Source organism: Panthera tigris, chromosome C2 (assembly GCF_018350195.1).
Source record: "Panthera tigris isolate Pti1 chromosome C2, P.tigris_Pti1_mat1.1, whole genome shotgun sequence".
Taxonomy (NCBI): domain Eukaryota; kingdom Metazoa; phylum Chordata; class Mammalia; order Carnivora; family Felidae; genus Panthera; species Panthera tigris.
This window is the reverse complement of record NC_056668.1, coordinates 129,887,488-129,914,958: the sequence shown is the minus strand read 5'-3', so window position 1 is coordinate 129,914,958 and position 27,471 is coordinate 129,887,488. Positions and strand designations below refer to the sequence as shown.

Genomic DNA, 27,471 nt, shown 5'->3' with positions numbered 1-27,471 from the left:
ACTTAATAAAATAGCAGTTTTAGAAAACAAACAAAATTCAATAACCTTTACATTGACAAATGATAGTTAGAAGGCATAATGGAAGATTCCATTTAGAAGAGGTAAAGAAACAAACAAACACAAAAACTAGGCATAAATTTAAATATAAATGTTCTAGACCTCTAAGAGAAAAACATTAAACACTCCTGTAAACACAAAAGGAGATTTGATCAAATGGGAAGACATACCATATTCTAGGACAGGAAGACTCAATAGTAAAGAGATTTCCTTTGCAAAACCAATAAAAATACCATCAAGTTGTTCCCCGCCCCACCCCAGTACTAGTTGTTTCTAAAGCTAAAGGGACAGAAAAAAACAAGCAAAATATCCAGGAAAACCCTTAAAAAGGAAAGGAATAGAGAAGTGGAAGGAGTTAGCACTGCCAAGTATTAAAGTATACTACAAAATGATTACCTATAAGGGAAGAGGGTACAAAGTGGAAGAGACAGGAATGGAAGGTAAATTTTTCTGAATATACTTGTTTTGTAGTTTTGACTTTAGAATCATGTAAACATTTCATACAAAGGAAAATTAAATTTGTAAAAATATCCTAGCAATGGAAAGCAAAATGAAACAAAATGAGAGTTCTATGGGGTAGATGTTTAGCTATGGAGAGAAATTGTTTCAAGAGACTTTAATATATGACTCAGCATCCACAGAGAGATAGATCTGATGGAGAAAGGGAATTACACAATTTCAAAATTTATGAATTTTAAAGTTTATACAAGAAAGCTAGGAAATGACTACATAGTATTAAGTTTCTGTCAAAAGAACTCAAGAGCTAACTTAAAGCAGTTTTCATTGGTTAAACATGCAGCAATTCAAGATTTCAAAGGAATAGTAATAACTGAAATGAATTGAAAGACTCAGATATATTAAAAAATCTATAAATTCTTAATAATATTGGGGGACTTCACTAGTTACCTCTGGAGGATGCCAGAGAACTAATTTGTTATTCTGAAAATTGGTTAAAAAAGAAAGGAAAAATAAACCATTTTTCCTGTCTTTCCTGTACGAATCACACCTCAGGGAACCACGTTGATTTTGTATCCTGCAACTTTGCTGAATTCATGTATCAGTTCTAGCAGACTTTTGGTGGAGTCTATCGGCTTTTCCATGTATAATATCATGTCATCTGCAAAAAGCGAAAGCTTGAGTTCATCTTTGCCAATTTTGATGCCTTTGATTTCCTTTTGTTGTCTGATTGCTGATGCTAGAACTTCCAGCACTATATTAAACAGCAGCGGTGACAGTGGGCATCCCTGTCGTGTTCCTGATCTCAGGGAAAAAGCTCTCAGTTTTTCCCCATTGAGGATGATGTTAGCTGTGGGCTTTTCATAAATGGCCTTTATGATCTTTAAGTATGTTCCTTCTATCCCGACTTTCTCAAGGGTTTTTATTAAGAAAGGGTGCTGGATTTTGTCAAAGGCCTTTTCTGCATCGATTGACAGGATCATATGGTTCTTCTCTTTTTTTTTGTTAATGTGATGTATCACGTTGATCGATTTGCGAATGTTGAACCAGCCCTGCATCCCAGGAATGAATCCCACTTGATCATGGTGAATAATTCTTTTTATATGCTGTTGAATTCGATTTGCTAGTATCTTATTAAGAATTTTTGCATCCATATTCATCAGGGATATTGGCCTGTAGTTCTCTTTTTTTACTGGGTCTCTGTCTGGTTTAGGAATCAAAGTAATACTGGCTTCATAGAATGAGTCTGGAAGTTTTCCTTCCCTTTCTATTTCTTGGAATAGCTTGAGAAGGATAGGTATTATCTCTGCTTTAAATGTCTGGTAGAACTCCCCTGGGAAGCCATCTGGTCCTGGACTCTTATTTGTTGGGAGATTTTTGATAACCGATTCAATTTCTTCGCTGGTTATGGGTCTGTTCAAGCTTTCTATTTCCTCCTGATTGAGTTTTGGAAGAGTGTGGGTGTTTAGAAATTTGTCCATTTCTTCCAGGTTGTCCAATTTGCTGGCATATAATTTTTCATAGTATTCCCTGATAATTGTTTGTATCTCTGAGGGATTGGTTGTAATCATTCCATTTTCATTCATGATTTTATCTATTTGGGTCATCTCCCTTTTCTTTTTGAGAAGCCTGGCTAGAGGTTTGTCAATTTTGTTTATTTTTTCAAAAAACCAACTCTTGGTTTCGTTGATCTGCTCTACAGTTTTTTTAGATTCTATATTGTTTATTTCTGCTCTGATCTTTATTATTTCTCTTCTTCTGCTGGGTTTAGGCTGCCTTTGCTGTTCTGCTTCTATTTCCTTTAGGTGTGCTGTTAGATTTTGTATTTGGGATTTTTCTTGTTTCTTGAGATAGGCCTGGATTGCAATGTATTTTCCTCTCAGGACTGCCTTCGCTGCATCCCAAAGCGTTTGGATTGTTGTATTTTCATTTTCGTTTGTTTCCATATATGTTTTAATTTCTTCTCTAATTGCCTGGTTGACCCACTCATTCGTTAGTAGGGTGTTCTTTAACCTCCATGCTTTTGGAGGTTTTCCAGACTTTTTCCTGTGGTTGATTTCAAGCTTCATAGCATTGTGGTCTGAAAGTATGCATGGTATAATTTCAATTCTTGTAAACTTATGAAGGGCTGTTTTGTGACCCAGTATATGATCTATCTTGGAGAATGTTCCATGTGCACTCGAGAAGAAAGTATATTCTGTTGCTTTGGGATGCAGAGTTCTAAATATATCTGTCAAGTCCATCTGATCCAATGTATCATTCAGGGCCCTTGTTTCTTTATTGACTGTGTGTCTAGATGATCTATCCATTTCTGTAAGTGGGGTGTTAAAGTCCCCTGCAATGACCACATTCTTATCAATAAGGTTGCTTATGTTTATGAGTAATTGTTTTATATATCTGGGGGCTCGGGTATTTGGCGCATAGACATTTATAATAGTTAGCTCTTCCTGGTGGATAGACCCTGTGATTATTATATAATGCCCTTCTTCATCTCTTGTTACAGCCTTTAATTTAAAGTCTAGTTTGTCTGATATAAGTATGGCTACTCCAGCTTTCTTTTGGCTTCCAGGAGCATGATAAATAGTTCTCCATCCCCTCACTCTCAATCTAAAGGTGTCCTCAGATCTAAAATGAGTCTCTTGTAGACAGCAAATAGATGGGTCTTGTTTTTTTATCCATTCTGATACCCTATGTCTTTTAGTTGGCGCATTTAATCCATTTACATTCAGTGTTATTATAGAAAGATATGGGTTTAGAGTCATTGTGATGTCTGTATGTTTTATGCTTGTAGTGATGTCTCTGGTACTTTGTCTCACAGGATCCCCCTTAGGATCTCTTGTAGGGCTGGTTTCGTGGTGACAAATTCCTTCAGTTTTTGTTTGTTTGGGAAGACCTTTATCTCTCCTTCTATTCTAAATGACAGACTTGCTGGATAAAGGATTCTCGGCTGCATATTTTTTCTGTTTAGCACACTGTAAATATCGTGCCAAGCCTTTCTGGCCTGCCAAGTTTCAAAGGAGAGATCAGTCACGAGTCTTATAGGTCTCCCTTTATATGTGAGGGCACGTTTATCCCTTGCTGCTTTCAGAATTTTCTCTTTATCCTTGTATTTTGCCAGTTTCACTATGATATGTCGTGCAGAAGATCGATTCAAGTTACGTCTGAAGGGAGTTCTCTGTGCCTCTTGGATTTCAATGCCTTTTTCCTTCCCCAGTTCAGGGAAGTTCTCAGCTATAATTTGTTCAAGTACCCCTTCAGCACCCTTCCCTCTCTCTTCCTCCTCTGGGATACCAATTATGCGTAGATTATTTTTTTTTAGTGTATCACTTAGTTCTCTAATTTTCCCCTCATACTCCTGGATTTTTTTATCTCTCTTTCTTTCAGCTTCCTCTTTCTCCATAACTTTATCTTCTAGTTCACCTATTCTCTCCTCTGCCTCTTCAAGCCGAGCCATCGTGGATTCCATTTTGTTTTGCAATTCGTTTAAAGCGTTTTTCAACTCCTCGTGACTGTTCCTTAGTCCCTCGATCTTTGTGGCAAGAGATTCTCTGCTGTCCTGTATACTGTTTTCAAGCCCAGCGATTAATTTTATGACTATTATTCTAAATTCACTTTCTGTTATATTATTTAAATCCTTTTTGATCAGTTCATTAGCTGTTGTTATTTCCTGGAGATTCTTCTGAGGGGAATTCTTCCGTTTGGTCATTTTGGAGAGTCCCTGGCGTGGTGAGGACCTGCAGTGCACTTCCCCTGTGCTGTGGTGTATAACTGGAGTTAGTGGGCGGGGCCGCAGTCCGACCCGATGTCTGCCCCCAGCCCACCGCTGGGGCCACAGTCAGACTGGTGTGTGCCTTCTCTTCCCCTCTCCTAGGGGCGGGATTCACTGTGGGGTGGCGTGTCCCGTCTGGGCTACTTGCACACTGCCAGGCTTGTGTTGCTGGGGATCTGGCGTATTAGCTGGGGTGGGTAGGCAAGGTGCACGGGGGCTGGAGGGGCAGGCTTAGCTCGCTTCTCCTTAGGTGATCCACTTCAGGAGGGGCCTTGTGGCAGCGGGAGGGAGTCAGATCCGCTGCCGGAGGTTTGGCTCCGCAGAAGCACAGAGTTGGGTGTTTGCGCGGAGCGAGCAAGTTCCCTGGCAGGAACTGGTTCCCTTTGGGATTTTGGCTGGGGGATGGGCGGGGGAGATGGCGCTGGCGAGCGCCTTTGTTCCCCGCCAAGCTGAGCTCTGCCGTCCGGGGGCTCAGCAGCTCTCCCTCCCTTTGTCCTCCAGCCTTCCCGCTTTCTGAGCAGAGCTGTTAACTTATGACCTCCCAGACGCTAAGTCGCGCTTGCTGTCGGAACACAGTCTGTCCGGCCCCTCCGCTTTTGCCAGCCAGACTCGGGGGCTCCGCTTGGCCGGCGAGCCGCCCCTCCGCCCCGGCTCCCTCCCGCCAGTCCGTGGAGTGCGCACTGCCTCGCCGCCCTTCCTACCCTCTTCCGTGGGCCTCTGGTCTGCGCTTGACTCCGGAGACTCCCTTCTGCTACTCCTCTACACCTCAGGGAACCAAATAGTTATTGAAGGAAAAGCTTTTCCTTATAGAAGACACTAAACAACAGATAAAGAAGAAATGACAGAAGTGGAAAATTACCTTTTTGGAAGCCCTAACTAAATGGATGTAGGCAAAGTTCCTCAATGACTATTCACACCCTAAGAAAGCCGCATCACTTATAAAGCATTCTTGCTAGAAAACAGATCCCAAATCTGATCAAGTCCTAACTCCTCATTTATAGGGAACACAGAACATGAGAAATGCTACAGGGTAAACCAACCTGATTTCTTCAATAAGTAAACTGCAAGGGAAAAAAAAGGAGAAGGAACTAACAGATTAAAAGAGAACTTTGGAGGTATTTTTGTCTAATTCAATGCTTGGACCTTATTTAGATCCCCCTTTTTTTAAAAAAAAGTGCAAAAACATTTTTTAAATAAATTAGACCATCAGTCATATATGAATAGTGGCAAAATATTTGATGGTATTAAGGAGGCTTAGTTAATATTCTTAGATATATAATATAATTAGATTATATAATGGCTTTGTAGTTATGTTTATAGAATGATTCCTTATTCTTATTCTTATACTGAAGCATTTTGGGATGATGTGATAAGGTATTTGGGACATGGCCATACCTTGACCTTCATTGGCCCTAGGCATTTTTGCCTTCATGGGTCCCCTTCCACCATAGTAGATTTTTAGGATTCTAAAAATGTCATTGCTTTCTGAGGTGAGAAAAAAAATAAAACATTTTATTCAATCTTATTTATAAGTTCATTTTTTTCCTTTCTAATTTTAAAAGAATGAAAACATTTTCATGGACTCCTGAAAGTCTGGTGGGTCCTGGCACTGTGCTTGCTGGGCTTAATGGATGAGCTGGCCCTGGTCTGGGATTTGCTTCAAAATGATCCAGTGGGGAGAGGAAGAGAGAAATGGGTTACACACAATTTTACAACAATAATAATTGTTGAAGCTGTGTACTGGGCATGGGGAGTTATCACATCATTTCTCTACTTTTATGTATGTTTGAATATTTCCATAGTAAGTTAAAACACCAGTTTCTGAAAAAGGCTTCTTTGAATGCTTTTATTTTTTACACAAAGGAACAGTACAGAATAAATAAATAAAAGTAAAGCAGAAAAAGCTGGTTATTTGAACTTGGGTGTTCATGTGGGTCCTGAATAAATGAGAATTAAAGATACCAAGCCTCATTTGGGACAAAGACCTAAGTGTCAAAATTTTGCTAAGATTGCTAAAATCTAAACTGACAGAATGTTTTTAAAATTAAAAAAATTTTAAATCACTTTCTAATGTTCTTTGGTGATAGGAAGAATGACACCCATATGGACAGAGATGCTGCCTGCCAATATGGTGCCATTTTATTTTGGAGAAAGCTGGCTAGGGACAGCATTATGAAAATTTCACAGTGGCCTTTGTAACAAAATAATGAATACAAGTAAAGGGCAATACAGGAAGTCTATCCTGCCTTTCAGAAAACTGCATTTGGATATTGTGAGCAGGTGAGTGCAACATTGGCTTTGTGGCATAGGAAACTCCAGCATACCAAATACTGCTGTGGGCAATTCTCCACTCCAGTCCCTGCCCCAGGATACCCCCTGGTAACCTCTCAGTACTTCCCTCACACCTCTATTCACTCACTCTCCAATAAGTTACTGGGTAGGCACGCCTTGGTGGCTCAATCGGTTAAGCATCCGACTATTGATTTAGGCTCAGGTCATGATCTCACAGTTCATGGGATCAAGCACCATGTTGGGTGCTTGGGATTCTCTCCCTCTCTCCTCCCACCTCTCAAAATAAATAAATGAACATTTTTAAAAAAGTTACTGGGTATCTACTCTGTGCCAAGCACTATGCTAGACAGCTGTATACACAGTGAACAAAACATGGTTCTACCCCGAAGGAGCAAACTGAAAAAGACAAGTCGTCTACTGAGGAGACAGAGATGTACACAGAAATATTCAAAACAAGTTGAGAAGTAGTTTAATGGGGTAAGTAGAAAGGGCTAGAAAGTATCCCACAGAAGCTAAAGAGGAAGGTTTTTTGAAAGTGGAGGGCGATTTAAGAGGCCTGAAGAAAAGTAGCCTGTTTAAAGAAAAGCAGACTGAGGAAGGCTTTTCAGGAAGAGAGAAGGGTGTGTGCAAAGCTGAGAAGGCTGGGACAGTGCAGAAAGGTACAAGTGCTGGGCAGAACAGAGGTGGTAAAGGGGAGACTGGGTGCTGAAAATTGCTGTGGAGACACTAGGCCATGGGAGAGTCATAATGAAGAAACAAATGTCTACCCCTGGGTCCTTAAAGTGTGGGCTGAATCCAGCAGTGGCAGCATTACCCATGAGCTTCTTAGAATGCAAAATTCTCAGGCCCACCCTAGACCTCCTGAATCAGAAACTCTGAGTATATATATAGATATATACTTTGTAATACTAAATACTCAGAGTTTCTGTATATATACACACACACACACACACACACACACACACACACACACACACACACACACATTAGCAAGTTATCTAGGTGATTCTGATGCATGTTAAGTTTGAAACCATTGGTTCTCAATCAGGAGTAATTTTACTCTCCAGGAAACATTTAGCAATGTCTGAGTAGACTTCTGGCTGTAAGACTGATGTAAGACTGGCTGTAAGTGGAGTATTACTAACATCAAGTAGCCAGGGATGCTGTTTGTTAAACATCCTAGAATGCATAGGTCAGGCCCCTACAACAAAATCCAAATGTCAGTTGTGCAGCTGTTGAGAAGCTCCGATCCTTTCCTTCTTCCCTTCCTACCGTTTCCTCTCCAACACCCTATTTCTTTCTTTCTTTTTCTTTCTCATCTGTCACTCATCATCTATCTCCTTTACTCCTACTTGTTCCTCTACAGATGGCAAAACATTCACAAGGCCATAATGTGCTGCTTTTCTGCATTTATTTATTCAATTACATACAACCCTCTCCTTTTATTCAATTAATAACTCCATATGACAAAGTTGATCTATTGCTAATGGACATATTATTTGATTTCTATCCTAAACAGGGTCAATTATCTTGCTAGGAATGGGATGGAGCTGCTCAGAATACAGACGTTAATCATCACCCTATGCCTGAAGCTAAAGCCCTTGGCATTCCACATATGAGCTGACACATGGAGTCCCAAAGAGCCAGGAGTCCTGATTTTGACGTAAAAGACAGTTCCAATGCCAAATGAAGCTTAAAGTATCTTAGCTCTTACAGGACACAAGATATTAGGGAAACTCTGACTTTCTCCTCAAGAATGTGGAAGTAAGTAGTCTACTGAGAGTTCAAGCACCAAGTCCACACAGAATGGTCTTAAGCAAAGATATATAAGGTCACATTAGAGAAAACGGGTTCTAATCTGACAACGCTGACAAATCAAAATAATTCTATCAGAAGAAGTTTTGTGAGGCAAAATGGATGAGGAAAATGTAAAGTTACAAAGACAAACATTGGCAATGCCCATCTAACAGTTTCCAGGAAATTAGGTGCCCTGAAAGATCAATGTGAACATTTAGTCTGCTGAATGAACCCATCTTCCCATAGTGGAGGCAGACGTCCCAGGCTTTCAGGCTAATATAGTAGCTGTCTAATAGTTGTCTTCCCTATGGCTGGCCCACATAGAGAAAATGCCCTGATTAAACTGAGGTGAATGCTGACTCTGCTTGAGGGACATGTTGCTCACTCAATATGAATTGATTGGCCCTTAGGTTTATAGGCTCTGGTTTCTACTGATTTTACTTAGTTATCCTGAATTGGTAGAATCAACTTGGGGGCATTGATAACATGGAGCTTCTGGACTTCCAAGGTAGAAGGAGGGTCAGTTTTTGGACCATAAAAAATGCCTCCTGGAATCTGCTTCTGGCATTCAGCCTCTTGTCTTCCTTTGGTCACCCTCACAATGTGTCTTTTCTTCCAACTTGTATATTCCCATGATTCCCAGTCTACCCATTTGTGGTAGACTGAAAAAAATGGCCACCATACTTTGCAGTTCCTCTCACCAAGTGGCAGAGTCAATTTCCTCACCCTCATCCCTGAATCTGGGATGGCCACGTGACTTGCTTGGACCAACAGAATGTGGAGGAAGTGACCTCCTATGCATTCTGTGACTAGACCTTAAGAGACTTTGCAGCTTCTGTTCTTGCTCTTTTGGAACTCTAAGGTTGCTGTGTGTACTAGGCCAAACTAGCCTTCTGAATGTTGAGAGATAAATGGCTCAAACACCCAGTCATTCCAGATGATAGCCAGTCAAGGCCCAGAAGAGAGCCACCCTGCAAATACATGAGGGCATCCAAGCAAGATCAAGAGAAGAACCTCCTACAGGAACTCAACTTGCCAGTGCATGGAATCATAAGCTAAATAAATGGTTATTGTTTTCAGTTACTACATTTTGGATTAATCTGTTATGCAACAATAGATAATTGATATAGTAATTTTTGTGTTCTTAATAACTCCCAATCACGCCATGAACTTATTGCCACAGTTTGTTTCTGAGAAGCCATGGACTTTCCCTCTTGACGTAACACAATTGGGATTTATCTTTGACTATCTCATGAGCTTCAGTGGCTCCTGCAGAAGAAACATCCCCTTCATCTTCCATCAAGATGCTAAGAGATTTGGGTAAGCAGTAAAGAAAATTTTGGGTTTTCCAACATTCACACAAGGAGAAAGAGGAGAGTTAAATACATAAACAATTGCATTTCTCAGACATAGATATCGAACCTTCAGCCGGCGGTCTGGATCTCCACTGCATAGAGAATTGACTGATACTTTGAATGATTTCCAGGCTGGGCTTAAGTTATTCATCACAACCTGAGAAAACAAAGAGAGGAGTGGTGGGTTGGGGAGGGAATGCTTGACATTTTCACATTTCAATACAAAAACCATCTGAGAAGTATTGTGGTGCTTATGAAAAGGACAACTGTCTGGAATAAGTGTCTTAATGAAAACTTGGAGTAAGGGTGCCCACTAAGTGGCTTGTTATGAGCAGAATTCCTGTGATCACTGGCCTGGCTGTTGTCTCATGAATAATGATCATCATATGGATGCTGGGGATGAACCCTTCTACACTGAAAGGAGCTAGGATTTAGGAGGCAGGTCTGCTTTTGGCCTCTGATAAAGGATCTACAGGCATAGATAAAGTCTACAGGAGTGTCATTCCTATGGCATAAATTCTCTTCTATTGAGTATAGATAGGTAAAGACTATTGGTTGGTGTAGGGAGTATAGCAGGACATTTCTACTGCTAAAGAATTGAATAGTCTTTGGTCACTCATGACCTCAGGTTAGAGCAGATTCAAGTCAGAGGAGAAGTTTCTAAAAGAAAAATCCCAAGAGCATACTTATATCAGCTTTCATATTAAGGTATAATATGGAAGATCTTCAGATCTTTAGTGTCACAAACTAAGTCTATAATACAGTGAAATCCTTCTGAAAGCAGCTTACTAATCCTGCCCCATAGTCCATACAAGTCAAGTCAGCCTGCCATCACTATGGTTCAAATAATTTGCATGGACATAGAATGCATGAGAATCTGCTCTGTACCTAGGGCTATATTGTGTACTTTAGGATAGAGGTTCCCAAAGTGTGGTCCTTGGAACAGCAGGAGAACCAGCATCACCTGGGAACTTGTTAAAGGTTCAGATTTCTAGGTTGTGCTCAGACCTACTGACAGAAACTCTGGAGGTGAGCCCCCTAAATGATTCTGATGCATGAAATTTGAGAACCACTGCTCTAGGGTATATACAAATGAAGTCAAATGGAATTTTGTCATATCGATTTGTCTTCCTGTGAAAGTTTTAGTTAGCAGAAGTCTTAGCATTATAAAAAAATGAATTCTCTATCCAAATAACATAATTATTTTATAAGTAATTCCCTCTTCTACTGGGTTCCTTAATATAACCATGAATTATTGATTGTATCATGGACTCATTATTAAATTTCTTTTAATGCATTAAAGTACAAAAATTATGTTCCTGTGGGGCTTTGTCTTGTGCCCTGATACCCTGGGGATGATCAAAGTTGTCATGAGAAGAAAAGTTAGATAAAAACATCTGGGTTAATTTAAAGTTCTCACCTTTATATAAAAACACTAAGAAGTGATATTTTATTGCCAACAGTTTTTTAAACATAGCAGATCAAAGTTTCAACTAGAAATTTCCTACGAAATTAGAATCTGTGTGTACATGAGTGTGCTTCCTCCAAGAGTACAGTATTGCCTAGTATTTATTTCATATCTCTTGAATAAGAAAGAGGAAAAAATCAATGTTATGTTGCTTGACTCACTGGAAAACGTAACAGTTGCATTGCTTGTGAGACTCCAGAAGCTCCTCAGCAATTAGGTATGGGAGGAGTTCTAGAGATTCTTGGGAGTAGGAGAATTTACTAATACTAATAATGAGAAAAGGACTGGTATCAGAAGCAAAGGAAAGGGAGATCTTGTGAGAGAAGTCTAATGATACATTCCCATCTCCTTTCTGTCTGCACATTTAAGCCCCCATTCAATGACAGGAACAAAAGGGCAAATGGACACCACTTCTAATTCTCCCCAAAGTTTATTTACTTCTCCTGAAAGAAGTTTGTCCTACCAAAGGAATCTGTATTTGTGAAAAGGACTCTATTTGGTGGTGGCAATCAGGTGCCATTCAGGGAGACTACTGTACCCCAAACTGTTCCCCAGGGGTTAAATTCCAGAGAACTACATTGTACTATTATAACATGTAGTAGACATACTATCTATACTCAGCTTCATTCATTTATTCATTTTTTTATTAAGCACAAGTTATTAAATGCCAACTATGAACTAGATGGTATCCATAGACTTTGCCCATCCAAACTATTTAATTCTTGTATACCTTTAATATGACACAAAAAGTTCCCCAAACACTACTTGAGACTCTATTACTTCAGGCAAATGGAAATGGATTTCCAATATGGGGTGGTGGGAACATGGAACCCTACTATCATCCTATGAAAGTCATGAGGGCTCCTTCTTCTTTTATCCCACCACACACATATATATGCATGCACAATAGTCCTATATATATATATATATATATATATATATATATATATATATGTGTGTGTGTGTATATATATATGAATATATATACACAATAGTCTTCTCTCAGCTCTTTCATTTATCACAATCATCCCACTTCCTCCTTATCAATGTACTTCTCACCCCCACAGACTCTCTCTTGGACCAGCTTGTAAACAAAATGAAAAGTGGAGATTGGGGTTGGTTGTCGAATGGGTGTGTGGCACTGGGTGGTGGGTTAATAAGAGATAAGGTTTGGAGCCCCAGAGAGAAAGACAAGGGGGCTTGAGAAGGAGCTGCAGCTAGACCAAGCGGCAGCTGGGACAGAACAGCCGTTCACATAATAGGCCTGACATCAGCCCAGTGGATGAACTTTTGCTGGGGAGGCAGATGCGCTTCTCAAATTATCATGAAGCTCAGGCCAAACAAACTCAATTCAAACCTCTGCTCTACCCCTCACTAACTATGAGGATTTGGAAAGTCACTGGCCTTCCCAAAGGTTCAGTTAATCAACTATAAAATGGGGGTAATAATAATCATGTCAAGGGATTGTTATGAGAAGTAAATAAAGTAATGCATACAAATCACTTAGTACAATGCTTGGCACCTAATCATACACATTAAATGTTACCTAATATTCATATTCTTATTAATATGTTGCTGACTGTATTGAAGGTCAACAATGGAAAATTTGGGTCAGAGAGGGTCTTCTAACATCTAAATTGAGAATTAAAAAAGCTAGAGAAGACAGAGAGTCCTCTTAAGGACAGTGAAGGCTCCAGGTCTGAGTGCACAACTACAGACATTAAGAAACATAAGGGGTTTCTCAAAACAGGTCAATTTATTATCTTAGGAGCTGAGATGGCACAGCTGAAGATAAGTCTTCTCACCTCAGTTCGGTGTACAAGCTGCTGGGTTGCATCATCATTCATACGAAAAATTTCCAGAAATGGGTCAGATTTACTGAAGAAATCCTGAAATAGACAAAAATTAGTTATTCCCCACCTACACACATTTGGTCCTTCCCTGGATCAAATACTGCTGGATTTGACCCTTCCCTGCTTTGTTCTTCATCTCTGTGATCCACCCTTGGCTAGAATGACTTGCATCTGACTCCAAGTCCTTGGAGAAGTACAATCTTGGTTAATTGAAATCCGAAGTATTCTTCAAAGATCAATTCAAATGCCAGTTTTTTGAAAAGCAACGTTCTGTTTTCTTAAACATATTAATTAGAGTCATTGTTAAAGCCTATGTCTGATGATTATGATATTTAGATCACCTTTGGATCTATTTTTATTATCTGTTTCTTGGTTCTGCCTCTTGTGTAGCAGATACTGTGTAAATAAAGATTATAAAGACTCAGATGAGTCTTTTTTTTAATGTTTTATTTATTTTTGAGGCAGAGAGAGAGAGAGAGAGAGAGAGACAGAGCGGGAGAGGGACAGAGAGAGAGAGAAACACAGAATCTGAAGCAGGCTCCAGGCTCTGAGCTGTCAGTACAGAGCCCGTCATGGGGCATGAACTCATGAACGGCAAGATGGTGACCTGAGCTGAGGTCGGAAGCTTAACCGACTGAGCCACCCAGGTGCCCGTAGATGAGTCTTTAGCAAGAGTCTGGCAAGCAGTTAGAATGGGGGCAGTCACCTGACTCCAATTAAGGTTGAGCTATTTAGAGGTAAGTTTCTTCAAAAATCTTTATAGGTGCAATATATTTTTTTTTTTTTAATTTTTTTTAACGTTTATTTTTGAGACAGAGAGAGACAGAGCATGAAGGGGGTAGGGGCAGAGAGAGAAGGAGACACAGAATCGGAAGCAGGCTCCAGGCTCTGAGCCATCAGCCCAGAGCCCGACGCGGGGCCCGAACTCACGGACCGCGAGATCGTGACCTGAGCTGAAGTCGGACGCTTAACCGACTGCGCCACCCAGGCGCCCCTATAGGTGCAATATATTTTTGATTCACTTATTCTTTGAAAATAGTCCTTAAAGGGCTCCAGCTGAAAGGTTTTGTGTTTATAAGGGCTGGTGTTCCTTGACAAGCCCTCAGTGCTAATTTTTGTGAGACTCTCCAAGGCTCTGTTTATCTCCATAGTCTCTTGGCTCTAGCTTTTTGTTCAGTTTCTCTTTATGCTGCTTTGCTAATTAGTGGTTGTCTTGGGAGAATAAGACATTCAGACTGTTTCTCTGAAGCATCTCTGAATCTTGGGCCCTAGCTCTCTTAGTATCCCTGAACTTCAGTTTTGCTTCTTTAGTCCCACGAGATTACAAAGACCTCTGCTTACTTTCTTATTTCTCACTATCTATTTTCTGCTAGGCTTCTTAGCATCTCTACCCATGGTGTTTTATTAATCAGGCTTGAGGAACTGCCTTGAGTGGAAAACCTGGATAGAATGTGTGAATCACCTCAGCAGATTTCTCTTCTTTCCATTTTTGGCTCCTCAAAACCTGACAGCCTTAGGACCTTCAAACAGATGTCTCTTGGTTCTTATCCAGTGTTTCTAGCCATTTTCATTGGGAGAATAATGTAAAACAAGCAGGTACTTCATTACTAGAAGCAGACATAGCCATATCCTTCCTGTACACTTAGTTTCTACCCCAATAGATTATGAATGTTCAGAAAGGAGGAATTATATCTGATTTTCTTTTATATCTCTACAATTTCCTCATATTTTACAATGTCTAGACTTTAGTGGTACATAGTGTTTATGGAATGTATGAATGAATACACAAATAAATGAATGAATGATATGAACAACTGGTATAGAATAGGAGGCTATCTGAGCAACAGCCTTAGTCACTACACTCTTATTATGTATTTCCTCAAGTGATCCCCCCACCCCCCAACCCCCACCGAATTCTAGACTGCAGCAAAACAGAATGAAGCCTAAAGCCATCCTAGTCTTCAGCTCAACAAAATATTCTCAGGAAATATACTGATCATAGAGTCTCTGTGCTTGATGTTAATATGCAAGGAAGGATAAAACTTGGGTTCAACCCTTCAAAGTACCATCTGGTTTGGCGGTTAGAGGGAGCTGATGGATTTTCATTGGGAAATGTGGTTGTGAGGAAGTTATTTCTAGGGATGGAACAGGATGATTGAAGGTATGAAAGAGTGAACAGAGAGGCACACTAAGCAGCTTAATTCCACTGCAGCCTAAGGATGTGGAGAGGAGTTTGAGACAATGCTGACAAAGTCAGCTTCATGAGGTGAAGGGTCTTAAATGCTCATCCAAAGACTCTGCATCTGCCTTGGGAAGCAGCTGGGAGCCAATGTCAGATCTTGAGCAGGAAAACAATATGACAGGCTCTATAATAAACAATATCAGCCTAGAAACTAGAAACCTTGTAGGACACCTTAGAAAGAGAAAAGATGGGAGATAGGACTATTTATCTTCCCCCTGTGGTCTTCCTGCCCCAGCCTGAAACTAAACACCATGAGCCACAACAGTTGGAGTCTGGTATATACCTTCCTATTCTATTTTTGAAGGTACCAAATCACCACAACCTTCATCTTGTTAAGAACCCACAATGGCTGTTTTTGCCAATAAATCTGTCCTGCAAACTGTGTCTGTCCACCAAAATGGCCCCTTTCCCTCCCAAACTGGTAGTCAATTCCTATCTCTACCCCTTTTACTCAAGACATTCACATTTCTCCCCTCCCCACTTATTTTTAACACTCATCTTAAAAAATTGGAACCTCCCTCTTACCTCCCTTTCATAATGGATGTGAGCCACATTAGCTTGTTCCTAGATGCCCTTGGATTCCTCTCTTGGAGTTTCGGCTTTGTTTCCTTAAATAGATTGTTGCTCCCTCAGGGAACATGCTGGTGAACTGCACTTAAAAATTGCTGACCACACTGAAGGAATTTTATCAGTCATTTTTCTTTTGTCTTTCATTGATATTTTAAACTTTTGTTATTTTTATTTAAAAATAGAAAGTAAGAAAAAAAAGAAGGAAAAACGCAGCCAATACTCATATCCATAATTCCACAACTATCAACATTCTGGTAAATATTTTTCTAGAATCTAGACATAATTTTCTTTTCTTTCTTTTAAAAATATATTTGTAATCATACTTTACATACACTTTAACATCTTTTTTTCTCTTGGTAGTATATCACAACAGTTTTTCTATTTTATTTTACATTCCTTTAAAACACTATTTAGGGTGGGGCACTTGGCCGGCTCAGTCAGTTGAGTGTTGGACTTCAGTGTGACTCAGGATCTCGAAACTCAGGAGTGCAGCCCCACATTGGGTTTATTGTTGTCAGCACAGAGTCCGTTTCGGATCCTCTGTCCCCCTCTCTCTGACTCTCCCTGGCTCGTGCTCTTTCTCTCTCTCTCACAAAAATAAACATTTAAAAATAAAATAAAATACTATTTATAGGGTTAGCACAGAGATGTTGTCAGGACAAAGTATAAATCAAGGAAGGAAAGATCAGATGCCATCTATGCCTTCATGTAATTGAGAATCTACTATAGGCACACTATCTTGAGTACTGCTTTCAAATCCTGACTCCACTATATACAATCTCCATGATCTGGGGCAAGATATTTAATTTCCTTAAGGCTCAGTTTTCTGGTTGGTAAATGGAAAGGATGTCACATTTTGCCTCCTACCACTGTGGGCATCACTGATCCATGTGATATGTTGAGTCCAGCACCTGGCAATAAGTACTCAAAAAGTGTTGCTGCCACAATTATTATCAATAACAGACACAGTGTATGAGGACACTTTGTAAAGGACTACATGACTATCAGGAATGATTACCACTAAGGAGTCCTCTGATTCCTAGAAATAAAACAATTCATAAGCAGCTCAAAAATATCATAAATGTACACTCAGAAATTTGTAACTTAAAAACAACAACTCTGGGATTAATTGTATGGTTACATGACACAATGTGGAATTTTTGGCTTTTTTTTTTTTTTTTTTTTGCTTGACCATCAGCATTAAGGTGGCCCTTGGGACAGCTCAGTGCAAGCAAGGTTAACGATATAGGCATTTTACTGAGGTTTTGCTCTGGTAAAATTTTTAATAACTTGGAGGCTATATCACCCTGCCCTTTTGGTCCAATATGAAAGACATTTTGTCAGGCAAGAAGGCAATAAGCAATCCGCTGAGGTCTGGAATAGAAAAAGAAGCAGTACATTTCTATGACAGCGATCTTGAAAATGGAATATTGGAATAAGAAAAGAGTATCTGAAAGATTTGGGGCCATACCCAAACTCTATAGCTTTCTATCACTGTGACTTTGGACAAACTATTTAACCTTATTATGCTTCATCTGTAAAATGTAAATAATAACATCCACCTTTAGGAATATGTTTTTGAGTTTTGGAGATAATGTAGGTTAGATACCTGACACTTAAGTCATTAATTATAACTTGCTGTCATCAACTCAGGCTAGGTTAGTTTTCAGGCAGCATACTTGAACATAGTAAAATCGCAGCCCAGCAGGTAGAGATTTAATGTTGCTTTAGAACAGGGGTTGGCAAACTATGGTGTGTGGCCTAAATCTGGCCCACAGCTTGTTTTTGTAAATAAAGTTTTACTGGAAGGCTGACATATTCATTTACGTATTGTCTATGGCTGTGTCCATGCTTGAGAAGCAGAGCTGAGTAGCTGGGGCAGAGACTATCTGGCCTGCAAAGTCTAAAATATTTACCATCTGGTCCTTTATAGAAAAAGTTTGCCAACCTCTGCTTTAGAGACATATGTGTTTATTTATTCAGCAACCCATCAATCTAGCATCTTGGGAACACTAAAAATGGAGTTTACAATGAGTACTGCTACAGATGTGGGGATCAGTAGTGAGAGAATTAGTTCCAGCATACCAACATGAATACTTTCTCAGGAAAAAGAGAAAGAATACTCTTTGTTGGCTTGAATGTTCTAAAGTGATTACATTCCTATCTCTACTTACTTATTAGATTAATTGCCAACTAGCTGCTAATGTACTAAATGTACTTTAGAAATTAGAACACCTACCTCTCCATTAAGTGAATTGCATTAACGTTAGATAAATAAGTTATTTCTTGCAAACCTAATCTATTTTATGTGTGGTTGTCATTGAAGACTACCTCTCAGATTTCAAGGACTCTGGATTTCGATCTTAGGTAGATGGCTGCTGATTCGCTGGAAATGCAAGTTAAGTGACTGTTTCTATCAAAAGAAAAGGGGAATTTCTCTGTCATTGTGATTTGCAAAGTACTTAGTGCTCACTGGTATACCTACAATAGCAGTTCTCAAACTCTTTGGTCTTAAAACCCCTTTACATTCTTAAAAATTATTGAGGACCTCAAGGAGCTTTTGTTTATGTGGATTATATCTATTGGCATTTACCCTATTATAAACTAAAACTGAAATTTAAAAAATATTCATTTGCTGCATCATTTTAAAAATAATAAAAATAAACCCAGTACATCATAACAAAAATAGCATTTTAGTGGAAAACAACTGCATTTTCTAAATTTAAAAAATAGTCAGAAAAGTGGCATTATTTTACATTTTTGCAAATCAGTTTAATGACTTAATGGCTTAATAGAAGGCATTCTATTAATAGGCATTCTATTAATCCTTCTATTAATAGAAGGATTCTCATATCTGTTTTTGCATTCAATCTGTTGTGATATTAGACATCATGCCACTTCCAGAAAACCATTGTACACATGTGAATGAATGAGAGTGAAGAATGAAAATAATACCTTAGTATTATTATGAAAACAGTTTTGACCTCATGCATTCCCCTGAAACGGTCTTTGGACCTTGAACCACACTTTGAGGACAGCTGCCTACAGCATACCTTCACCTCCCTCCTCCCTGGTTCTATTTCCCTGAAATACCAAGTTCTCCACATCTAGAGACCAATTCAACTTATATTCATTTGCCCTAAGTCCTGAAGAAAAATTTGGATTTTAGATAGGCAACCTGATTGAATCCCTCTCTGTCAGTGACTGTGTGTGTGTGTGTGTGTGTGTGTGTGTGTGTGTGTGTGTGTGTGTAGCCTTGGGTAAGTCATTTCACATCTTCTCTTTTACAGATGAGGACAATGACATTAGATCAGAGGCTTTCTACCTGACGCATTTGGGTATCAGAAGGTTACCAGAGTATTACAGGGGCCTGGGGATCCAGATGACCTATAAGCATTGTCTGAATTGGATACAGCATATTTTCCCCACATATTCATATTGAAAACTTTCAAGTATATGTAGAAATTAGTTGCTCTCATGATACTAATTAACACAATTAAAAAATTAAGACCTTTATTTATCTTAGTGGCTTTTAGTCATGATACATTTTCTCAATTAATAGTTAAGTTTAACTGCTAACATGTAGGTTATGTAGGTAATGCTAAAAGCAAGAAGGAGATTCTCCTTGATAAACTCTGGGAACTATTTTTCTTGCTGTGACATGAAATAATTGTATTATCTTATTCTGATTCTATCACAAAAATACTGTGGCAAATTGCATTTTCCAAAGATGGCTACCACCATGTCCACTGTCCACATGCTTTTCTACAGTACAACTTTGCCACTCCCCCATCAGAGTGTGCAGTCTAACTCCCCTCTCTTTGATTCTGGGCAGGCCTTATGACCTACATAGAACTAACACAATGCAACAGACGTGATGCTGCATGACTTCCAAGGCTAAGTCATAAAAATGCCACTGAGCTTTTCTGTTCTCCTGGGATGCTTTCTCTGGGAAGAGCCAGCCACCATGTGGGAAATGTGCCTAACCCAAGACTACTATGTAGGCATGCTGGCTGACCAACCCAGCTGAACCCAGCCTTTCAGCCATTCCATGTGCCAGGCATGTGAGTAAAGCTAGACTGAGCTCTCCAGACAAGCTCCTCCCCTAGCTGAGTATTGCTGTATGGCTTCTGTCAACATCATAAGAAGCAGAAGAATTGCCCCATTGAACCATGCCTGAATTTCTGACCCTCAAAATCATAACATGTAATAGAAGAGTTAAGTCACTAGGTGTTGAGGTGGTTTGCTTTGCAGCAATACATAACCAGCGGAGTAGTAGTATCTGGATAAGTCACCAGACCTTGCTGAGCCTTGGTTTCCTGAAGAGGTTGCATGAGGTGATCTTCATGGTATCATCTTAGAGCTCCTTAATTCTACAACTTTCCCCTTTTTCCACCTAAGACCATTCACCTTCCAGTCCAAAGAGGAGCAATGGCCTCAGCCTTCTCCTCTTTGGATTACTAAGGAGTCTGGGCTAGATACCACCATAATTTGAAGGATCTGGAGTCTACATCACTGGGGCACTGAGGCTCAGCAGTGACCAGGGCCTTAGATAATCAACCCAGACAAAGGTGGGAATGGCCACCTAGAACCAAATTAAGTGCTACATGAGATTTTTTCAGTTTTGTGAGCCAGTGCTCATTCAAATGAAGGGAAGCTGTTCAAACACCTCAGAGCTAATGGGCCCACTAACAAACCCCCAAGTCCTCTTGCACTATAACATAAGTCAGTTAGAAAGTGGACTAGAGGTGCTTAAGAGACTATTAAGTAGAAAGAAGCCATTATAAGCCATTAACTGAGCAGCTTAAAACTGCTACACACTGACCCAGTGGCTTATAATGGCATCAGGAAAGATACTACAAAGAAATTTGGTGAATTATTCCAAAACCTGGGGAGATGATGGGAAAGGAAAGAGCATAATAGCCATTAGGAACTTAAGATTAAAAGCTTACGTCCAAGTGACATCAATGCACACTGCAGTTTCCAGCACCCAGTTCATGCTAATGGCAGAAAGTAGCAGTTCTCGAAAGTTTCACACAATCTACTCAGGACACTAAAGACATCCAAATATCATCCATTCATAAGTATAGAGTCTTTTCTGATGTCCCTAGGCAGAATGAATTGACCTTCTCCAGACACTCTGATTATACATTACCTATCACATCCCGTCATGGCTATAGTATTATTTATACCATTTGTTGTTTAAATTTATGTTTCACTTAGACAGTGAATTCCAGGTTGTGGGTATGAGAATGTTTAAAGAATGTCTTTTCCCACCATCTAATGCATAACAAGCATGCAGCAAAGATTTGTGAATGAATGATGAATGGAGAATGAACAAATACAAGAATGAGCTAATGAGTGTATAAATGGGCTGAGTACTGTTCATAGGTGAAAGTGAATGAGATACGCCAGGATATAAGCTGCCTAAGACTTTAAGGAATTGCTTGAGACATTGGTTTACCTTTTTCAGCCTAATGCCTATAAGCAAGTGTTTGAAAAAGTGGTGCCACTTCTAAAAATCCCCTGTTCTCTAGTTGTGCTCTAGGAAAATGGAATCCTTTGTGCATACATTTATTAATGTGATGTGTTTTTTTGACTTAAAGATACGGTTGGAGGGAGATCATAAAAATATGGTGAGGTTGGAAAGGACACCCCCCCCCACCCTTTTTGATGGGTGGAAACTAAGGAACTTTTTCTGTATATACAAGACTAACATGGCTTATGATTGGGTAAAAATTGTGAGATACAATAGAGAACACAGACGGGAGTCAGACTCCCATGTAACCGACATGGAAATGAATCCTCAGTTTTACAATTTACTAGCAGGATATGTTGGCCAAGAGAACTGCTTTACAGACCTCCCACTACAGGGAATGTAACTGACCAAGGGCCCCAGCCACTGTGCCCTGAAATACATCTCTGCACTTGCACCAAGGCCAGGCTTCCCATGGGCTGCTCCCAGCCAGTGCCTGCATGTGTAGGGGATATTAAGGCAGGCATGGGAGACATGAAACTTTTCTGCTGGTCAATATTGGCCCCAGGACTCCCTGATGGCTTCGCTGACGCTTCCTTAGACTGAATGGCATTCTAGGACACTGCCACCTGCTCTTCTCTCCCTCTCTCCCTCTCTCCTTTAGTTATGGTAAGACTTGCATTGCGGTCTGCAAACTTCCTCCCTATGTTCCCTACACAAGCATTTTCCTAATAAAATCCTTGGGTATTTAAGCCTGTCTTGGTGTCTGTTTCTTGGATTATCTGGACTAACACATGGAATGACCTTAAGTTATTTCATCTTTGAATCTGATTCCTCATCTGCAAAGCAAAAGTTAATAATGCCTGTTACATGGGAGCTGTAAGAATGATCAAATGTGATAATGCATGAAAAGCTCTAGGGGTGCGTAGGTGGCTCAGTTAGTTAAGCATCTGACTCTTGATTTCAGTTCAGATCATGATCTCTCGGTTTGTGAGATGGAGCCCCAAGTCGGTCTCTGTGCCGACAGCATGGAGACTGCTTGGGATTTTTTCAGTCCCCCTCTCTCTGCCCCTCCCCACCCCTCACATGCACTCTCTCTGTGTCTCAAAATAAATAAATAAACTTAAAAAAAAAAAGCTCTTAACCCTGTTCCTGGAAAACATAGGTGCTTAATGAAAGTCACTTTTCCTCCCTTTCACGTCTTCTTTTTTCTTATGAAAATTTTCCTAACAATGGGGCTTAAACCATATTTATCTGTGCACATTGACCTGTGACATTTGGGAACAAATGAAGCCTAGGTGTAACAAAATTGTCTTCTTTTAATTATAGTCCCTCCCACTTCTCATGAACTGCTTCTAAAATTTGGGGAAGTCTTACTTTGCAGACCTCTGTGAAATCTTTGATCTGTTTAATAATGTGGGAAAGGGAGAAAACAGCTTCAGGGGAAAATCTGATTAAACTTTGTATGTTAGCCTTATTACTTTCTTCAGTTAGGTTAACACCCAGCACTTTACCTTGTCATCCAATTTCCGTGCATTGAATGCAAGTTCAACGTAGTCATCATTGCCAGATAATTCTTCAGCAATCACCTAAAGGAAAAAATTTTCACATATTTTCAAGTGTTTTCCAGAAGCTGTTGAAGCCATTGTTCTACTCCAAGGATCCCAGATTAAGAGAAGTATTTAAATATTTAAAATTAAGAAGGAGATTAAATATCTTTGAGATGAGTGAAGGAAGAAGATCTCTAAGATGTCTTAAAGTAAAGATGGCAAGATGAGGGGTTGTTCTCCTGGGAAAGAACAAAGGTAAATCTCATACCTGGATTTAATATCCCAAAGCTTCTCTGGGACTGTGGGCTTTGCAAGTGAGCCTTTGGATTCATGGCTTTTTAGAGCAACAATGGGGTCTTCAAAGACCCTTTGAATCATTTGTATGGAATTGAACCAAGAAGTTAAAAAAAAAAACTTTGACATGAATGTATCATTTAAAATATTCAAGCAACAAACTCAGGTAAGTGCTTGTGAGAATGGTCATAACTTAAATCACAGGGAATCCTTTTGAATTTTTCCCTTAAAAAATGGCTTAAAATTTTTGAAAAGGGAATCAGTCACTTTCAAGTTAAAAAGGAATGTTCAAAGGAACTCAGGAGGTTTGCCTCCTGGCAATTTACCTCCCTAGCAATTCAGATTCTCCTGGTAAGTCATTCTACCTTTTCTTTTTCTTTTGTCCCCACAACTAAATGATTAGAACACTTTCTCTACCTTTCTCAAGGGCTCTAAAACAAGATGCCAAAGTTTCAAATACTAGACTTTAAGTACTCTAGTATTTGAAACTTTGGCATCTTGTTTTAGAGCCCTTGAGAAAGGTAGAGAAACACTCAGATATCACCTCACGCCAGTCAGAGTGGCCAAAATGAACAAATCAGGAGACTATAGATGCTGGAGAGGATGTGGAGAAACAGGAACCCTCTTGCACTGTTGGTGGGAATGCAAATTGGTGCAGCCACTCTGGAAAGCAGTGTGGAGGTTCCTCAGAAAGTTAAAAATAGACCTACCTTATGACCCAGCAATAGCACTGCTAGGAATTTACCCAAGGGATACAGGAGTATTGATGCATAGGGGCACTTGTACCCCAATGTTTATAGCAGCACTCTCAACAATAGCCAAATTGTGAAAAGAGCCTAAATGTCCATCAACTGACGAATGGATAAAGAAATTGTGGGTTATATACACAATGGAATACTAGGTGGTAATGAGAAAGAATGAAATATGGCCTTTTGTAGCAACGTGGATGGAACTGGAGAGTGTGATGCTAAGTGAAATAAGCCATACAGAGAAAGACAGATACCATATGTGTTCACTCTTATGTGGATCCTGAGAAACTTAACAGAAACCCATGGGGGAGGGGAAGGAAAAAAAAAAAAAGAGGTTAGAGTGGGAGAGAGCCAAAGCATAAGAGACTCTTAAAAACTGAGAACAAACTGAGGGTTGATGGGGGGTGGGAGGGAGGGGAGGAGGGGTGATGGGTATTGAGGAGGGCACCTTTTGGGATGAGCACTGGGTGTTGTATGGAAACCAATTTGACAATAAATTTCATATATTAAAAAACAAATAAAAAAATAAAATTCTAAAAAAAAAAAAAAGAAAATTTAAGGTTTTATTTAGAAATACTTCCAGTATTGCCCAATTGAACACTATGTGATGACAGAAATGTTCTGTAATCTGCACTATCCAATACAGTAGCTGATAGCCATGTGTAATTATTTTTTATTAATTTTTAAAAAAATTCCAGCCGTTTCACATAACATGTTATATTAGTTGCAGGTGTATAGTACAATGATACAACAGTTCTATATATTACTTGGTGTTCATCATGATAACTGCTCTTTAATCCCCCTCACCTATTTCACCCATCCCCACACCACCTCCCCTCTGGTAACCATCAGTTCTCTATAGTTAAGAATCTATTTCTTATTTTGTCTCTCTCTCCTTTAAAAAAAAATCTTTTCCTTTGCTTGTTTTGTTTCCTAAATTCCATATATAAGTAAGATCATATGGTATTTACCTTTCTCTGATTGGCTTATTTCATTTAACATTATACTCTCTAGCTCCATCCATGTTCTTGCCAATGGCAAGATTTCATTCTTTTTATGGCTGAATAATATTCCATTGTATATACAGATACCACATCTTCTTTATCCATTCATCTGTGGATGAATACTTTAGCTGTTTCCATATCTTGGCTATTGTAAATAATGCAGCAATAAATATAGGGATGCTTGTATCCCTTCAAATTAGTGTTTTTGAATTCTTTGGGTAAATACCCAGTAGTGCAATTACTGGATCATAGGGTAATTCCATTTTTAACTTTTTGAGGAACCCCTATACTCTTCTACAGTGGCTACACAAGCTTGCACTCCCACCAACAATGCATGAGGCTTCTCTCCACATCCTCACCAACACTTGTTTCTTGTGTTTTTGATTTTAGCCATTCTGACATGTATGAGGTGATATCTCATTGTAGTTTTGATTTGCATTTCCCTGATGATGAGTGACATTGGGCATCTTTTCATGTGTCTGTTGGTCATTTGTATGTCCTCTCTGGAGAACCGTTTGTTCGTGTACTCTGCCTATTTTTAATTGGATTATTTGTTTTTAGGGTGTTGAGTTGTATAAGTTCTTTATATATTTTGGATACTAACCCTTTATGAGAGATGTCATTTGCAAATATCTTCTCCCATTCATTAGAATGTCTTTTAGTTTTGTTGATTATTTCCTTTGCTGTGTAGAAGCATTTTATTTTGATGTAGTCTCAATAGTTTATTTTTGCTTTTGTTTCCCTTGACTCAGGAAAAATATCTAGAAAAAAGTTGCTATGTCCAATGTTGGAGAAATTACTGCCTATGCTCTTTTAGGATTATTAGTTTTAGGTCTTACATTTAGGTCCTTAATCTGTTTTGAATTTATTTTTCTGTATGGTGTACGCCAGTAGTCCAGTTTCATTCTTTTGTATGTAGCCATCCAATTTCCCCAACACCATTTGTCTAAGAGGCCATCTTTTTTCTCATTGCATATTCTTTCTTCCTTTGTCAAAGGTTAATTGACCATATAAACGTGGGTATATTTCTGGTCTTTCTATTCTATTGCATTGTTCTATGTGACTATTTTTATGCCAATACCATACTGTTTTGATTACTAAAGCTTTGTAGTATAACTTGAAATCTGGAATTGTGACACCTCCACCTTTGTTTTTCTTTTTCAAGATTTTTTTGGCTATTTGGGGTCTTCCATGGTTCCATATGAATTTTAGGATTGTTTATTCTAGTTCTGTGAAAAATGTTGGTATTTTGATGGGATTGCATTGAATGTGCTGATTGCTTTAGGTAGTATAGATATTTTAACAATATTTATTCTTCTGATTCATGACATTGGAGTATCTTTCCACTCGTTTGTGTCATGTTCAATTTCTTTCATCAATATTTCATAGTTTTCAGAGTACAGGTCTTTCACCTCCTTAGCTAAGTTTATTCCTAGGTATTTGATTATCTTTGGTGCCATATTAAATAGGATTGCTTTCTTAATTTCTCTTTCCGTTGTTTTATTTCTGTATATAAAAATGCCATGGATTTCTGTACATTAATTTTGTATCCTGCAATCTTACTAAATTCATTGATCAGTTCTAGTAGCTTTTTGGTGGAGTGTTTAGGGTTTTCTTTATAGAGTATCACGTCATCTGCAAATAGTGGAAGTTTTACTTCTTCCTTACCAATTTGGATGCCTTTTATTCATTCCTCTTGTCTGACTGCTGTGGCTAGGACTTCCAGCGCTATGTTAAATAACTGTGATGAGAGTGGACATGATTGTTGGATTGTACTGTTTATGACTCTAAAGTGTCCTTTTTTGTCCCTTGTTACAGCCTTTATTTTAAAATCTATTTTTTCAATATTTTTTCCAAGTATTGCTACCCTGGCTTTCATTTTATTTCCACTTACGTGATAAATGTTTTCCATCCTTTCACTTTGAGTCTGTATGTGTCTTTAGGTATGAAATAAATATCTTGTAGGCAGAATATAGATGGGTCTCTCTCTCTCTTTTTTTAAGTCTATTCTGTCACTCTATGTCTTTTGATTGGAGTATTTGGTACATCTACATTCAAAGTAATTATTGCCATTTTGTTACCTTTTTTATGGTTGTTTTTATAGTTCCTCTCTATTCCTTTATTCTCTTGTTCTTTATCTCATGATTAGTTTTCTCTAGTAAAATACTTGGATTCCTTACTTTTTATTTTTTTTGCATATCTATTACTGTTTTTTGATTTGTGGTTACCATTCAGTTTATATATAACATCTTCTGCATATAGCAGTCTATATCACGCTAATGGTCCCTTAATTTTGAACTCATTCTTCATTCTTTTCCTCTCCACATTTCAGATATTTGGTACCATATTTTATATCCTTTTATCTTGTGCTTCTCTTGACTGATTTTTACAGACACACTTAATTTTTCGGCTTTTGTGCTATTTTTCTTACTCTTACTTATGGGTTTTATTTTGCACTCACAGAATCCCCCTTAACATTTCTTGTAGGGCTGGTTTAGTGGTCATGAATTCTTTTAATTTTTATTTGTCTGGGAAACTC

General features: G+C 39.0%; 1 protein-coding gene across 2 annotated transcripts in view; it reads right to left on the bottom strand.

The window, feature by feature from the left end:
- Positions 1-27,471, bottom strand: part of CPNE4 (copine 4) — a 672,331-nt gene that overhangs the window by 107,213 nt on the left and 537,647 nt on the right. For both annotated transcript variants that reach the window (XM_042956642.1, XM_015539940.2), the window contains 3 exons: positions 22,850-22,924; positions 13,000-13,083; positions 9,794-9,883 (listed from right to left, as the gene is read on the bottom strand). In XM_042956642.1, coding sequence (XP_042812576.1) covers positions 9,794-9,883; positions 13,000-13,083; positions 22,850-22,924 — 249 coding nt within the window. The remainder of the gene's footprint in view (positions 1-9,793; positions 9,884-12,999; positions 13,084-22,849; positions 22,925-27,471) is intronic.